This window comes from Sinocyclocheilus grahami, unplaced genomic scaffold, assembly GCF_001515645.1.
Source record: "Sinocyclocheilus grahami isolate Dianchi unplaced genomic scaffold, SAMN03320097.WGS_v1.1 scaffold11.1, whole genome shotgun sequence".
NCBI classification, from domain to species: Eukaryota; Metazoa; Chordata; class Actinopteri; order Cypriniformes; family Cyprinidae; genus Sinocyclocheilus; species Sinocyclocheilus grahami.
This window is the reverse complement of record NW_015505190.1, coordinates 2,648,759-2,665,978: the sequence shown is the minus strand read 5'-3', so window position 1 is coordinate 2,665,978 and position 17,220 is coordinate 2,648,759. Positions and strand designations below refer to the sequence as shown.

At 36.4% G+C, this 17,220-nt stretch overlaps 1 protein-coding gene across 3 annotated transcripts; it reads left to right on the top strand.

The window, feature by feature from the left end:
• Positions 1-259: 259 nt before the first annotated feature.
• Positions 260-16,982, top strand: LOC107595869 (epithelial splicing regulatory protein 1). 3 transcript variants are annotated; one of them, XM_016286464.1, is made up of 15 exons: positions 260-631; positions 1,084-1,212; positions 1,515-1,628; positions 1,735-1,849; positions 2,421-2,519; positions 2,614-2,668; positions 3,436-3,546; positions 3,670-3,802; positions 3,968-4,010; positions 4,608-4,909; positions 6,295-6,528; positions 8,197-8,383; positions 12,579-12,786; positions 13,964-14,135; positions 15,926-16,982. In XM_016286464.1, exons 1-15 carry the CDS (start codon positions 500-502, stop codon positions 16,034-16,036), a joined length of 2,145 nt encoding a protein of 714 aa, XP_016141950.1. In that variant the 5' UTR covers positions 260-499; the 3' UTR covers positions 16,037-16,982. The 3 variants fall into 3 exon arrangements, with proteins under 3 accessions (XP_016141950.1, XP_016141944.1, XP_016141958.1); XM_016286458.1 differs by having other exon boundaries at positions 8,197-8,395; XM_016286472.1 differs by lacking the exon at positions 13,964-14,135 and having other exon boundaries at positions 8,197-8,395; positions 15,926-16,023.
• Positions 16,983-17,220: the final 238 nt, after the last annotated feature.

Here is a 17,220-nt window from a genome sequence, read left to right as displayed (position 1 = left end):
CTTGCGTCATTTTTTACACATTACGACCTGTTCGCGTTTGAATGCAGGTGAGCAGGTGTTAACGCTGGGTTATTTTATTAGTAGACTGTGTAAACGTGTAATAAACAGATCCTGAATTCCCTCACATCATGTACCACGAGCGCGTTTTCGGAGTGCCATGCCACGTCCTTGTTTCTCTGCAGCAGTAGGAGGGCTTTCTTTAGGGCAGGTATCTATTACCTGTGTCACGTGGGCGGTGGCCAGGTAGGGCGCACACAAAACCAGCGCGATCCAAGCAGCCATTGCGGAGCAGAGCCAAGGGTTTCGGACTTGTTTGCATCGATTCTCACGCAATTAAAAGGCCACGGGACACATCGAGGCGAGTCCGAACCCGGCACTGATCTGTCCGTAGGTGTGGGGTCACTGGGCTCTTGGCTTCTCTGTCACCTGGAGTTGATCTCTAGGGTTTTGCTTTTGCAATCGGGGTGGTGTGACAATAGTTTTTTCCCCCTTCTTAAAAATGACGGTTAATCCAGATTATCTGGTGCTTTTATTCACCACCACATCTGGCGCAAGTGGGGACCAATTGGGATCAGATGAGAAGGAAATTGTACAGCTGGTTTGGCAGGTTGTGGATTTAGCGACTAAAAAGGTAATTTCATATTTCCCCATGATGGTGTGAATGCGTGTTATGCATTGGTGTGTGTGTGTGTGTGCGTGCGTGCGTTGGTGTGTGTGTATAGTAATTCTGGTGGAGGTTAGAGAGAGTACGTTTTTCATTAATATGTCATATATTTTTAAAAATATTACGAAGTAAAAGGACAAATATTAAAATGTATTTATTTATTCATTTATTCACTTTCATCTATCTGTCTGTCTGTCTGTATATGTGCGTTTGTATGTGTGTGTGTGTGTGTGTGTACAGTATAATTTGTATAAGGCAGATATTTAAACAAAAAGTGCAAAGTCAAATCTAAGGCTCTATCAGTCTAAATCCAAATCTATTCCCCTGCTATTTATCAATTCATCCATCCATTTATTTATTTATTTGCCTATGTAAATCTATATGTTGGAAGTGAGCATTCCTCTGCTTTCCACATTTAGGCTGGTCAGGTAAATGAATTGCTAGTCAAACCAGATCACATTGAGCTCTCTGAGGAGTGTCAGGAGGTGAGTGGACTCACCGAGGAGACCTTGACAGAAGCTGAACCGCTTGAGGAGGCCATCGAACAGGTGATCATTCTCATACAATCTGTTCTGACAGGCTGGTATTTATCTTTTTTAGAACGTTCCGTTCAAAATACATAAAGATATTTGCATTTGAGAGTGGATCCTTTCAAAGGACAGTTAAACTTTCTTTTCTAACTCTCTTTGAGGGAGGGTCTGCATATACACCATTTAGTGGCATATCTTTACACACTATTACATGCGTTATTTAACAGCTTGTGGATTGATATTTGCACAAGCAGCCTTGTGGGTATGTATTAAATGGCACATAAAAGTGGCGTTTTCTCAGAGTGTCCATGTGTGTGCAGTTGAATCAGAGGTTATGTGCAGAAGTGGACACAGGTGCAGGAAACACCTTCTACCTCTGTACGGATGGACAGCTGCACATTCGTCAAGTCCTCCATCCCGAGGCTTCCAGCAAGGTATCAAACTCTAAATACTGCAACTGAGCAGGCGATATTTATTTATAAGGGAATAATTTAAAAGAGCAGATGTGTTTTCTTGACTGCTTGCTTTTGTGCTTTTCAGAATGTTTTGTTGCCTGAGTGTTTCTTCTCATTCTTTGACCTGCGAAAAGAGTTCAAGAATAAATTCCCATCAGAAGGGGAGTTGAAAGACTTGAATCTTCAGGTCATGGCTGACTGTATCCTTAAAAAAGCTCACGATATCATTTTGTGTGTTTTTTGTAAGACTTAAATGGATGAGAGTAGATTATTACACATATTAGTTGATAATTCTCTGACAACCAGTGTGAGGAAGTTGCGTTTGAGTGTGTATGAGAGAGAAAGATAGGCAACAGGGTGTTGGCTGCAGGATCCCAAGGTTTTGGAATGCAAATAGACTCACAATAGTGTGGGCTCAATTGAGCCAGCAAGAGAAAGCCAAGAGTGTTTAGCCAACAAGCTTAACCTGCCACACCTACGCTGTAACGTCTTAATACACACACACACACACACACACACACACACACACACAGAGTCAAACACACAATGCAATAGCACAGCCCTCTGCACAGTAAGAAAGGTTAATCGAAAGTCATTCTCTCCATGTTTCTATTGTGCCTTTATGGAAGACTGCTGTGTATTTAACAGTCCTTGTGCGTTTATAAACCCTGTCCTAGTTGTTCCTTGCATCTTTACTGTGTCATTAAATGGTAATTATCACCAGTAACACTAAACACAGACGCTGTATTCCTTGACTGCGGTTGCGATCAGACCTAAATGTGGTTGTAGATTCTTCTCTTCATGCTTTCACTGCTCACAAGGTTCAGCAGATGTCAGAAATTGTTTTAGCACTTATCTCAGAGCCTGTCTGTAAGTCATTATAACTTGCATATTATTGTCTGAACACATGACTGTAATATTCAGAAGTGTTTTTGTTATGAACCTGCTTTATTCGTCTTCATAGGCCACCAGTTCTCCTTCCCAGAAAAAGTGAATGACAAGTTTGAGACTGGCACTTGGTAAGAGCTGTTTCTTATTTAAACTAAACTAACAAATAAATGTCTGCAACTGTGTTCTAATTATAATTTTTTGCTAAGCTCCACCTTAATATATAAAATAAATATATAAATGAATAAAATCACAGAAAAGTCATGGGATTTTCTATAATGAATATACATGTTTATAGTTACTCATTAAAATTTGTAAATTACTGTTTGTGAGTCTAATTTCTATTAAATGAATCATAAATGACTATAAAATCGAAATTGAAGCTGTTGTGTGTTAAGTTTAAATGTTTACATGGAATTTCATGTTGCTGGAACACATAATAGTGATGCCTATTATTCGGAGAGGATAAAAGTATTATTGAGTATTTTAATATAAAGTTTTTTTTTCTTTTTCCTAATATTTTAAGAAACCCTGAGAAGTTCATTACTCACTAATGAACATGTAATAACTATTACTGGTAAACGAATGTTACAGTAGGTTTATTTATCAGTTGAGATATTGAAGTTTTTCTTTTTATTTAGAAGTATTTATTTAAAGAAAAACATCTGATAAAATGCTGTACAATGTCACACATAATTCTAACCAGAGCACATTTACTGGAAATCATGCAGGTCACCAAAATCTCTTGTTGAATCCTGTGAGAATTTCTGTAAAGCTTAAAGTAGTAGTAACCAAGGATGTAGAGCTTTAACAAAGGGTCACTTGATATAATTTTTTGCCTTGCTACTAGTATAAGCTTTTGTGACACATTGTTTAAATTGCATGTATGTGTGTATAGCAGTAAGATGGAGAGGGTGGATGATAACACAGTGATCAGAGCTCGGGGTCTTCCATGGCAGTCCTCAGACCAGGACATCGCCCGGTTCTTCAGGGGTCTCAACATTGCCAAGTATGCACACATAACCTGCAAACCACCCATAGGCAGCACTTATTAATAAATGATTATCATTCAGTCTGTGCACAATGCCAGTGTTTCTAATGAATGACTGCATGTGTGTGTTTGTGTGTGTAGAGGAGGTGCAGCGTTGTGTCTGAATGCTCAGGGCAGGAGGAACGGAGAGGCACTAGTGCGGTTTGAGAGTGAAGAGCACAGGGATTTGGCCCTGCAGAGACACAAGCATCACATGGGCACCAGATACATTGAGGTACACACACATTCATAAAGCTATTATATTAAGTATAGTGTAATACTAAGTATAGGAGTTACATTTAGTACCCAGATGAACAAAAGTCCAGTTACTATAACCTTTTTTTAATTGTAGTGGAATTCTATGTAAATTCAAAATGATTTACATTATTTTGTATTGCAGGTTTACAAAGCAACAGGTGAAGACTTTCTAAAGATTGCAGGAGGTAAAAATACTTTTTTTGCGATTAAGTTTGCATGCATGTGATATTTGGGTTTGTAGGTGGATAGGGTTGGGATCTGAGAACCGGTCCCTATTCTTATTCAGAACTGGTTCCATAATTAATTAAATTCCATGAAAAAGATATTCTTATTCAGAACTGGTTGTGACCAGTGTAGATTCCCAAACTTAATTATTTGTATGAGCCACTTCTTTGAATCTAAAAATGTAATGTGCAACCACATGCAACTACATGTCTGATTCCTGAACAAATGATTCTGAATCAGTTCTTTGCAGTGAATCGAAATCAGTGAGAACTGATTTACATTTATTTATCATTGAAGTCATCTCATCGTTTGGCAATGAAATCGCATTTATTTTTCCAAATATTTAAGCCTTAAAAGAACTACAGGACGTAAAGTCACAGGAATCATTCACAAGTGTTGAGAACTCTTACTAGTTATTATATGAATGCAGTTGTAATAAAACTGTATATATCCTCTGATTTCCTGAGTTTGTGTTCTGTCAGGGTTATTTGCATTGGTTTGAGTATGTTTTGTGTAATTTAGCTTCACATTGAGTGCCTCATGTGTCTGACTGACAGGTACCTCTAATGAAGTGGCCAAATTTCTGTCGAGGGAGAATCAGGTTATCGTACGCATGCGTGGACTTCCGTTCACCGCCACCGCAGAGCAGGTGCTGCAGTTCTTCTCCCCGGCGTGTCCTGTGACAGACGGCAGCGAAGGCATTCTGTTTGTACGTTTTCCCGATGGCAGGCCCACTGGGGATGCGTTCGTCCTGTTCTCCTGCGAGGAGCATGCTCAGAACGCACTGAAAAAACACAAGGACATCCTGGGCAAGAGGTACATAGAGCTGTTCAAGAGCACTGCGGCTGAGGTGCAACAGGTGAGTGCAGCACTTTCTATTTGATTTGAAGCCATCAGTTGTGTGGAGTGTATTAAGGTTGGTTTAGACAGACTCGGCAGGGCAAGTAAAGCGTGAGCTGTTTGGGTGTGTAAGTGTGCGTAAAAGCATGTACTCTATCTGAACGACCCGGCTCGCTGAACAAACACTCAGCTCGGCAATCTGTAAAAGATTAGCTTTTCAAAGCTGTCATAAAATCTCTCTGCTAGTCTTCCTGTTCTGTAATGTAAAACCTTTCAAATTTCATTGTTGCTAATTTTGTAGAATTACTTGGAATTCCTCTGTGTTAATATTTAGCTGTCGTCATATATATCAAACCAAAGCTACTCAACCATAGCAGGCGGTTGAACTCACTTTAACCTGTTTTTGAGCAGATGTCATGTGTGTTTGACTAGCTCAGCTGTGTTGTTCACCAGCAGCGGTTTTGGTATTATAAGGGTGTGTCATTTAGGCAAAGAGAATCCCATCATGCTTTATATTAATAGCTGGCTGGTTGTTGGGTTCTTTAATAAACAGAATACTTACAATTAAATCATCACATCAATAATGCCAAAAGACTGAATTTATGCCAGAAATAAAAAAACCTGCTTTTTTTGTTTGCTTGTTTTTACAACCAGTAAATTTTCTTTTGTCTAATAACGGTATGTAGAACTGATTTTTAATTGTTTTATTTTTACTTTTAACATAATAAGTGCATAATCATTAGACTACAACAATGAACGTAATATGCATAATAAATATATTTTATTATTTTTAGTTTAGTTTAGTTTGCCTGTATTATATAAACGGCTAGTTGTTTTGCTTATCAGAGTGATTGCAGATTTATTTTCATCTTAGTTTTTGAATGCAATATATGCATTAATTAACTTTTATTCCTATAACGAATTATGGGAAAAATAGGAATAATGGTAAAATAAAATAAAATCGGTCAAACTCATTTTCTGTCTATCTTAACCAAAGTAGAGATATATTGGACCAGTCATTAAGAAGAGTTAATTATAGAAAGGGTAATTACATTAAACAATCAAATATAAAGAAACAAAGAAAGAAACCTAAAAACAAATCTGCTGTGGGTTTTTAATGCTAACCCTAAAGTGATGGTTTGACTTGCTCAAGCAGGAAGTGCATATTCATAGACCTGATCTGGTAAAGTTCCAACAAATATAAAACCAACACAGAATGGGCAATTTGTCTCCATATATAAGGGCATTTAAAGATACAGACACACCAAAAAGTGGCAAAAAGTATCAGGACCTGCAGGTAGAGCACAGTTCATCTATCATCTCCACACCTGGAGCTATAAACAGGCAAAAGTCTTTTTGATGATGTGCATTGCCAGTCATGTAACTCCAGCATTTGTGTGTCAGGTACTGAACAGATACTCATCGGCCCCACTGATTCCCGTGGCCCCATCCCCCATCCTGTCTGTTGTGCCATCCCCCACATTCGTGCCCCAAACGGCAGCAGTGACAGGTGTGCGGGACTGCGTGAGATTGAGGGGTCTGCCGTACGATGCCACCATCCAGGACATATTGGTTTTCTTGGGGGAATACACGGCTGACATCAAGCCACATGGAGTGCATATGGTGCTTAACCAGCAGGTAAGGATCTAAGACCCACTTATATACATATGAACTGTAGTATTCATATGAAGTTCATCCAGTAACAAAATAAACACACCTATGCAGTTCAGAATGTGTTCTGTCAGGTAGTTTTCCCCCTTTGGCTCAACCGCTCCACAAAAAAGGGTGATTAATCACAGCTTCTGTCAGGACTTGTGTTTCTTCATTCCTTTACAATGTGTTTCTGTCATGCCTTGGTCCTTACAATATCTCAAAGCATGCTGAAGAGAACTGTACTTGAGAATAGGATAGACCATACAAATGTTTCCATACAAACCGCATTTTTTTTAAGTTGGCTTGCTGGCTTGTGTATTTTCAGCTAGATATAAAGAAGGAATTTAATGATTTTGATTCCTCTTAACGGTTCCATTGAAGATTCTTTTACAATACCGTTCAAACGTTTTGGTTTGATATGATTTTTTTTTTTTTGTAATGTTTTGAAAGAATTCTCTTATGCTCACCAAGGCTGCATTTATTTGATCAAAAATACAGTAAAAAGAGCAATATTTTGAAATACTGTTACAATTTAAAAATGACTTTTCTATTTTAGTATATTTTGAAACATTATTTTTTCCCCTGTGATTGCAAAGCAATCATTCTAGTATGCTGATGTGGTGCTCAAGAAACATTTATTATGATTATCAATTTCATAAAACAGGTGTGCTGCTTAATATTTTTTTGTGGAAACTATGATACATTTTTCTGGATTTTTTGATGAATAGGAACAGCATTTATTTAATATAGAATATGTAACATTGTAAAAGTCTTTACGGTCACATTTTGAATACATCCTTGTTGAGTAAAATATTAATTTATTAAATAATCCAACCTTACTAAACCCAAACATTTGAATTGTAATGCAGTACTTTTTAAGGAATAAATATTTTTTGGGGAAAAGTAATTCAGAATTTAAAACAATTCATGCAAAGTGCTTTTTACACAGTTTCTTTTTATGCAATCTTTATGCAATAATTCTATTGAATTAACTAGGCCTATATATTAAACAACAACACTGAACAAACACTAACAACAACATTCAATTTATTTATTTTTATAAAACGTTTAACTACACATTGTCATATGAACAACTAGTCAGTAACTAACTACACTGATTGTGGTTATATAGCCGTATGTATTTCTGTTGTTTTATCAAAATAAACATTGTTCATTCACGTATTGAACTGTAGAACAATTGGGCTGTTTCGCACTGTATGTTTTTGATTTAAAGAACCCATAAGACTCATTTGTTTGGGGAGTTGAACTATAGCGGTTGCACCATTTTTGATTGATTAAAAAGAACTGGCTCATAAGAGTCTGTAATTGTTCCGAAATTAAACTATGTAGTTTACAGTGTCTGTTTGCTGCTGTCCGATTTAAAATAAGAATAATTAAAAGATTCTCATTATGGATAAGAATCAGTTTTCTGTTCCCAACCCTACTGTTAACTTGACATGGCATTTTAAAAACCAGATGCTCCTGGCAGAAGATGCTGGGAAAAAAAACAGTGAGACACGTTTAGTACTTTGACCAACAGTTTAAAAAAATTGGAAGCGGAAACACATCCTGCTCTCTTGTTAAATGCGCTTATTAGTTTTTTTTGTTTAAAGTGAGTTTATGAATTCAGCATTTGTTTGTGTGTTTGATCAGGGTCGTCCGTCGGGTGATGCTTTTATCCAGATGCGTTCAGCTGACCGGGCGTTCCTGGCGGCCCAGCACTGCCACAAGCACAGCATGAAGGAGCGTTACGTGGAGGTGTTTGCGTGCTCCGCTCAGGAGATGAACATCGTGCTGATGGGGGGGACGCTCAACAGGAGCGGCCTCTCGCCGCCGCCATGTAAGTTACGACGTAAGTGCCGCTGGGCTCTGGTGCTGCTTCTCTCAGCTGTGTGTGCGGGTAGGTGGCGCTTCACGCCTTCCTGTTTTTTCCCCTTTCTCTCATTCATTCACTTATCCATTCATGGTGGGTGTCCTGTGCCCAAGCAGGAACGGGCATCAGGAGCAGTAGGAATCTGGGTGGGTGAATGTTGTTGTTTTTTTATTCAATTCAGATCTGAGTTTGTCAGATGCTTTTCCACAGCGGGGGAATGGAGGGCTTTTATTTGAGGTGATTTAGTGCAATCTTTCTAAATCTAAATGTGCACAATTTTAATCCTTAATCATAAATGTCACCATATGCACTTTGGTGTGTCCTGGAAAGGCACTTTCTGTTTGATTTAGTATAGATTTCTTTCTTTCTTCGGTTGTAGATAGTCAGCTCCGTAACTTTGCTATCCTAACAACCAACAGCGGCACATGTAAAAGCCTCGGCACGCCACAGGTTCAGTCCGGTTAAAGGCATCTGAATGCCTGTGGCTGTGTACTGATATGTGTTGAAGGGTGGAGGAACATACTTGACTTGTAGCTGAATTATAATGGCAGTTATTGACAGCTTTGGGTTATGGTCTGCTGCATGCTTTGAGTGTGAGATAAAGTTTGGGATAGATATTTTAATAGAAATACATTTATTCTCCTAAACTGGTATTTCTTCAATACAGTGAACAAGACATTTTGACAGATTTAATATAACGAGACACATAACTTTTACATGATAGATGAGATTTGTAATTGTACCTGCAGCGTTAACTATGAGACATGCTCAAATTGGCTGCAAGACAACTCATAAGCAGGTTCACAATGTGACAGGTTGTATTTAGGGTGGGCTTTTGAGATGGCTACTGCTTGTGGCTACACCGTATATTGTTCATTGTTTGTTTGATGGGATGACTGCATGAGCCTCTGATGACAAACAATGAACAGGACTTGAAAGGGGTTTAAAGGTGTAATGCCCTCATTGTAACTGGATTAGGTTCAGTCAGGACCACACCCTTTTATTATTTGGCAAAAATACCTCTACTAATCGCTAGTTTTTATTTTATTAGTAATTATGTAAATTCAATATTTCGTCATGTCACATTCATTCATTTTAGTCCACTTTATTCTCACTAAAATGGTATACACAAAGTTTTGTCAACAATTTTGTGCCATCTTAGTGAGAATAAAATGAATTAAAATAATATTAAAAATTATGACATTATGCATTTAAAAAACTATATAGCCTATATTATTTTTAGTTCTTTTTATTCTCACTAAAATAGCATTAAGCTGTGGTTCTCAACCTTTTTTGACCCTGCTGTTCAACACAATATTTGAAAGCCCACCACCTGCTCCATACAGGACACAATATTTCCAATATTTCTGCTGTAATTATGACAAAGCTTGTTTTTAAACTTTTTTAGTTAACATAAACTAAGTGTATTAGTATATTACATTTCTTAACCTTAAATTAACTTCACTTTTTTTAATCTTAAAGGGATGGTTCACCTAAAAATTAAAATTCTGTCATTAATTTCTCAACCTCATGTTATTTCAAACCCGTAAGACTTTCGTTCATCTTTGGAACACAAATTAGGATATTTTTGATGAGATCCAAGAGCTTTCTGAGCCTCCATAGACAGCAATGTAACTGAAATGTTCCCAGGCCCAGAAACGTAGTAAGGACATCATTAAAATAGTCCATGTAACATCAGTGCTTCAACATTGCTATCTGTGGAGGGTCAGAAAGCTCTTGGATTTCATTAAAAATATCTTGATTTGTGTTCCGAAGATGAACGAAAGTCTTACGGGTTTGGAACGACATGAGGGTGAGTAATTAATGACAGAATTTTCATTTTTTTGGAAGAACTATCCCTTTAAGTCATCCTGCGGCCCCCTGGTTGAGAACCACTGGCATAAAGGTTGCATTTGAATTAGCAAATCAGTTCAGTTTATCATTGTTCAACTCTTTCAGCTCCATTGTGCCAATTCTATCAGGGTTTCTGCGGGTCTTAAAAAAAGTCTTAAAAAGTCTTAAATTTAGTTGTATCAAATTTAAAGCCTTAAAAAGTCTTAAATGGTGCAAGAAAGTCTTAATTATGATTTCAAGAGGTCTTAAATTTGGGGACGGAAAGACCAGAATTGCGATATGGCTGAATTGTGACGATTAAACTTCAGAAAGCTATGATTTCATTAAATAAACATGAGCGCTGCATGTTCAAAGTTCAAAGCTGCTTAATGTTCTGCTGTTACCGGGGAAACAGTTATATTTCTACCAAACGCTCCACCTGCTGTCAGAGAATGAATGAGCATTTTCAATAAACATGTTGTTTTGTTCAGAGTTCAGACCAATGTGAAAATCGACCCATGTTTTTACCCTGCAAACACGCAGAGCTTTAAATGTGAACTGGTGGATCGATAAGAAGACAATGCATTATAAAAATCTAATAGGGGTGTGCGATATGCATGGTCTGCGATAATATCGTAATTGTTGTTTTAATGATGTGCGATTTGATATTATCGAGTATATCGCGAAAAGCAAACAAAACACAGAGTGCACGCATACATTACATGATGAAGTCTAGTAGGTTAGACTAGTGCGCGTGCGCATTTATAGTGCGTTCTTTCACTGCATGAATCAGTCTATTAAAATGCATTTAGAATTACGTAATTCAAGATATGAGGCAGAACATTTATATATTTATATCATTTCATATAGTTAATATCATACGAAGAGTGCCGTTTTTTCTCCAAAAGTCAGCATGATTACAAATGATATTGATTTTATACAACAGTTCAATAAACAAGAAGTTAATATTAAGAGACTTACGTTTTAGACACCATATTTCCTGTTTTTGCTCTATTTCTCCAACAAAAATAATTTCAAACAGAGCAACGGCGCTGGTTTGCATCTCTGAACAACATGACGGTGTTTCGTTCCTGAATGAATCAACCATTAAAAGGATTTGGTTCAATCGCAATGGCTCACTTAACAGTGACTTGCTGCCACCTACTGGCAGTTTTCATTTCACATTTAAGGTACCCTTTCATTTTTTAAATAATTTCAAACATCAGTTTTTAATGTTTTATGTTTAAAATATCAAAACATTATTTATGCATTTGTAACTGCAGGTTAAAGTGTTCCATGTCCCTCAGAGCTTCATTAAACAGTGTGTTAATGCATCTAAATGCCACTTCTAATGCAGCTTCTGTGTTTCCTCTGCATTGCAAAGAAAAATTTTGTTGATTCTGATTTCATTTGCTTGGTAACAGCCCAAATGCAAGAATTTGACCCAAAAGATGGTGCACACTTTTAGAAAAAAATGGCTTAAAGATAAAAAAAGCCCATTAAACTAGTTGGAAATAATTAATTTCTATCACTGCTGTGAACTGACCACACAGAATATGATGATAAAACAATTCAGGAGTCAGCTGTCAGCACAATTAGAGATAAGATATCAGCACAATAACACACTCAGCAAAATATTGTCTAAATATCGTTATTGATAAAATCCCAGAAAATTATCGAGATATAATTTTTTTGTCAATATCGCACACCCCTAATTTATGTTATTTAATTGATATAATAATTTATTGATAATAATTATTTAAATTAATATAATAATTAATACTTTTGACTCATCTATTTTCTTAAAAATGGTTTAAAGGCTGAAATGTAAAGTTTATCATTTTATAAAACTTTTTGTTTTTGTGAAAACTTGTATCTAAACTGTAAGTTATGCTTTTTACAGTAATTTTACAGTTTAATATGGTACTATAGACATTGCCCTACCCCGCTCATATGGTATTAATTTTATTTGTGCAGGTCTTAAAAGGTCTTAAATTTGAGCTTAAACCCTGTCTATAGTTATATAGTTTACACACTATAGTTGGATTATTTCAACTTTAATCTAAAAATTTTGTTAGCACATTTAATTTCTTGCGGTGTTACTTTTTCTTATCACATTTTCATCAGCCATATGTTTTATAAAAAACATTTTAATTATAGCCATCGTGCATTTTTTAAACCTCCATTATCAATGACAGAATAAAAAAAAAACATTTTTTTTGTCATTGACAAGATTAACACTACAATCATATCTACTTGCAATAACTGGAAGCTTCAAGGTTGTTTTTTCACTCAATAACTCCTCAATATACCACCTCCCCCATTTCAGGTTTGTCCCCTCCATCATACGCATTTCCTCACGGGACAGCTGTTCTTCCTGCTGGAGCGGTCCTTCCTGCGGGAGCAGTGTTACCTGTGGAGCCAGCAGCTCTCTACCCCTCCCAGTTCCTGCTGAGTCCCCGACCCCTGGCACCAACGACAGCTTTCTACCCTGCCAGCAACCCACTGTACATGAACTACACCACCTATTATCCCAGGTAACAGTTATGTCTGTTAATGTTGTTTTTCAGTCCAAGATAAGCCATGCACATACACATATGCAATGTAAGATCAATAGTTACCTGCAGTTTCATTCACAGAAGATGATGAATGAATGATTGAATGCCATTTAAGTTGGAGTTAATGACGTGTCTAATACTCTAGTGTACATATTAATCCAAGTCAGCATCTGTATCCAAAACTTAGGGAGATTACTGAGAAATGAAGGCATCATAGATGCATAAATGTTTCCAAGGCACTGTCTTTAATATGCCATAATGCTGTGTGTGAAATTATACAAATGGCATCTGAAGGAGTGGTTAAAAGAGAAAAAAGTGAATTAATGAATATCCATTGGAATTTATAATTGCAGTTCTAACAAGAAATAAGCACTGTAGTCTTTAAACATTTGCTTAGTTATATCTAAAGTTCACTTGAATTTGTTCTAGATCATTAGTTGTGATGCCTTGGAAACCTGTCTGAACCAGTTTTTTTAGAGAAACCTTTATGTTTTGGACACAGTCAATATGTCACTCTTACATGATGTCAGAATACTCACCGGTAGCTGTCTTATGTTCACTGAGATGTTTCACAAAATGTGAATATTTACGTAACAACCCCTTTGTGTAATCTGATGTGTTTGAGGGTGTTTTGTGGGCTTTTTTTTTTTTTGAAGATCTCCTCAAATTAAGCTCTAAATACATGAGCATAATGACTTTGTCTCTAAGAAGGACTTGCACAACCAGGACTGGGTGTGTTTACAAGGGTAACACACTACACAGTGAGTGTGTCACACCCAGGTCGTTTAACACAGCATTAATGTGCATTTTAGCTCACTTCATAGTGGAAGAACTGGTTCAGGTACTGATTGTCTGTGTGAGATTTAAGGACAGAAATATGATTATCTAGCTTTAGGAAGGCTACAGAAACCCTAGAGAAGATCTATAGAGTAATCTGTCACTTCAACACAATGACGTTTGATTGGGGCGGGACTATTTGTTCAACCAATGGAAGAAACAGAGAATTTAAAAAATATTTAAAATATAAATATTTAATATAAAAGCTATATATATATATATATATATATATATATATATATATATATGAATATTTTGACTTATTTACCTTTTTTGTTTTAGTTTTTCATAAATTTGATCCATGTCTGTTCTCATACAGCCCACCTGGCTCCCCCCCTAACATCAGCTACTTCTCAACTGGCCACACCCCTTCAGCTGGTTCAATCCTCTCAGCCCCACCCACAGCACTGATACGAATGCAAGGCCACTCCCCTTCCCATGCTTATAATAGCGGGGTTAAAGAATTCCTCAGCATGGTACATGGATATCAGGTGAGTTTAAAATACACCCACGACTGTATTGTAATATCAATGTGAGTTCAGGAATTTTTTTCATGCCATTTCTCAGATTATTTTAGTTGACTTCCTACCAAATAGCAAGTATCTAAATTATTTACAGTTCACTGCCGGCTTCTGCAGAATTTAAATGTATTAGTATTAACCAGCTGCACAATGTTATTAAGCACCACTGATCCAAATACAAGTCCTAGTTTGTTCCACATCAGAAACTCAGTGTTTGTGTGTGTGTGTGTTTATAGGCAGGGCAGGGCTGGATTGTAGGGAACATTAAGGTGTGTCTTTTGCCCTGCAGTGCTCAGCATTGAAGATTTAGATGCTTTAGTGGGTTTGAGTAACAGGACCGCATAGTTGCATTGTCACAACCCCTCAATGAGCTAAACAGGTTCCTCTGGTCTAAATTCCCTCACAAACACACACTGAGCTAAGGTGCGGTGCATTGGCCTGCTCTAACTTGACTACTGGTTTTCCGTTCCATTGCAGTAGGAGCCCGGTGTTAGTATTCTAGATCAGGCAAAAGAAATCTTCATGCATAAATAATAATACACACAATGAACACTTCCATATTGCACAAACCTACTCATATTATTTATATATGTATGTATATATATATATATATATATATATATATATATATATATATATATATATGTGTGTGTGTGTTATATATATATATATATATATATATATAGAAAAATATATCTTTATATATAACATATATATTTATTTTTTCTATTATATATATATATATATATTAAAATAAATGTCATTATATAAATCATACATACATTTTTTATGCTTATTATTATAATTGAATTTATATATTATATAACAATCATATTATAATTATTTTTTAAAAATACATTAAAACAAATATATATGTATGTATATATGCGTAAAAGACAAGATGTCCCATTTTGGTGTCTGCATCATGTTAAATGTACAAAACTGATTTTATATATAGAAAGCATATATAATGCAAGGTAGTGTCTACTTTTATGTTGCAAATAACTTTTGTAAAAAAAATAATATGATAATATGTGATGTTTCATCATCATTCAACATAACAGATATATTTATGTAAAAATGAAACTATTAAAAAAGAACTATTGTTACACTGAATAACATTTTAGTGTGTGTCTTTTGTAAATCATAGTAAAAAAGTATGATAGTCATAACATTTTATTCATAAAACATTAAATTAAACAGGACACATTTGAATATACAGGGAAAAAATCTAAAGCTGTATATTTTATATATATACTCGATAACTGTAATACATTTCACATTTATTTCTAATAAGGGAAGGAGACCCTCTGCAATCAGAATAAACTAGGCTAGGGTGTGTCAGTTTCTTTTCAACATTCTTGCTTTGAGTTAAGGGCGTGAAGGGTTTCACCCAAAGTATGTAAGTGTGTTCAAAATATCGTTTACTATATTAAAACTGCAGTAATTATTGCTATAGTATGTACTTGACAGTATTACACATTATGCAGAATATAACACTAAATATTTAACACCACAGGAGTGAAACGTTCTATTAGGCTGCCTAATGGGCTAACAAACCCATTCTAAAAACAGCTGTGACTCCTGCCATGCACACCCACAATGTGCGTCTTTCCCATGCAGGCTGTACATTTGCCTCAGGCGGTTTGCTAGTTAGTCAGTAGGAGGGCTGTCACTCATTTGAGGTGGGACTTATTACAAATAATGAGACATAAGCATGTGTTTCTTGAGTAAATGTAATTTCTTTCTGTCTCCTTTAGCCCGGCAACAGCGACGCTTTGGTAACTCTCCCTTCTATGCTGTCGGCCAAGCAGCCTATTGGAGACCACACTGTAGGAGGCGGAGCCTATCTTGACTTGCAGTTGCTTTAGTTGCTTTTTTATCTATTGACGAGGCCATGCCCTTGTGGTGGATTCAACAAACCCCTTAATACAAAGCAGTTAATGCCATTTATGCTATTTATATAAGAATTTTAAAAAGAATTATATGTATTTTGACATTTAATGTATATTGCACATTGTTTTTTATGCATTAGAGCAAATATTCTACTCATACGGTTTGTTGCGTGAGTTTGTGTACATGTAGTGATGTTCACTCAGGAAATAGCTTCTTGAACCAGGGTCTAAACATTAAACTTGCCGAATCAGACTTTTGCTGATACCTTAAAATTTAAGCCAAAGGACCAGAAAAAAAGTGTGTGTGTGTGTGTGTCAGTGCCTCCCTGTTGATGTGACTCTACCGTGAGTATGTGTAAATACGTAGAGACATTCTCAAGCCTCTCTTTTTTTTCTTTGAAGGTTTTAATTTGCATGAAGTTCATAGAGCTAGCTGTTCTAACATGTTTACAAGATTCGCCAAACTCTTACACCACGCACAGTGTAGTTCTTCTAAGTCATTTCGCCAAAAAATAGCTCAGAACCAGAATCAGGAACAACTTTTGTGCTTTATATCTGTGTACCTGTGTCATGCTTAAGAAAACTATGTATTGTCCGTACCAATCAATGTACAAAATTCTATAGCTAAATGTGCTTGTTGATGTGTGCATGTGTAATAGATGTAACCAACTAATGAATATGTGTGTGTGTTTAGCCAAAAAAGTCAATGCATGTGTGTTTATTTACTGCACTCAGAGAGTGTTTCGGGCCTGCTGTAATGCACACAGGTGTATTTTCACCCATTGTCTGTGTATTAAGGAGAGTGTTTGTGTGCATCTGCTGGAATGTGAACAGGTTCATTTGTTACCTGCAGCTGTACCCTCCATCTGTACCCTCCTGTTTGTTTATGCCAATGTGCCTCATTTATTATACTCTGTGCTTTTTTTAAATACTAGGAGTAATTTGCATGTTTAGGCTTTTATGAGCAGTAAGAGTAAAGTGTATGACAGTGAAATAGTCAGTGTGATTTATTTGTACTAGTACCCACACGTGCCAACGGGCAGTAGTTAAGCAAAAGCACTACTCTTTCATGTTACTGATCTGTTACCATCATATTTGTAATTCGTAAACATATGTAGGAAAGAGAAATCAAGAATTTGGCTGTTCGGAGAATGTATTAT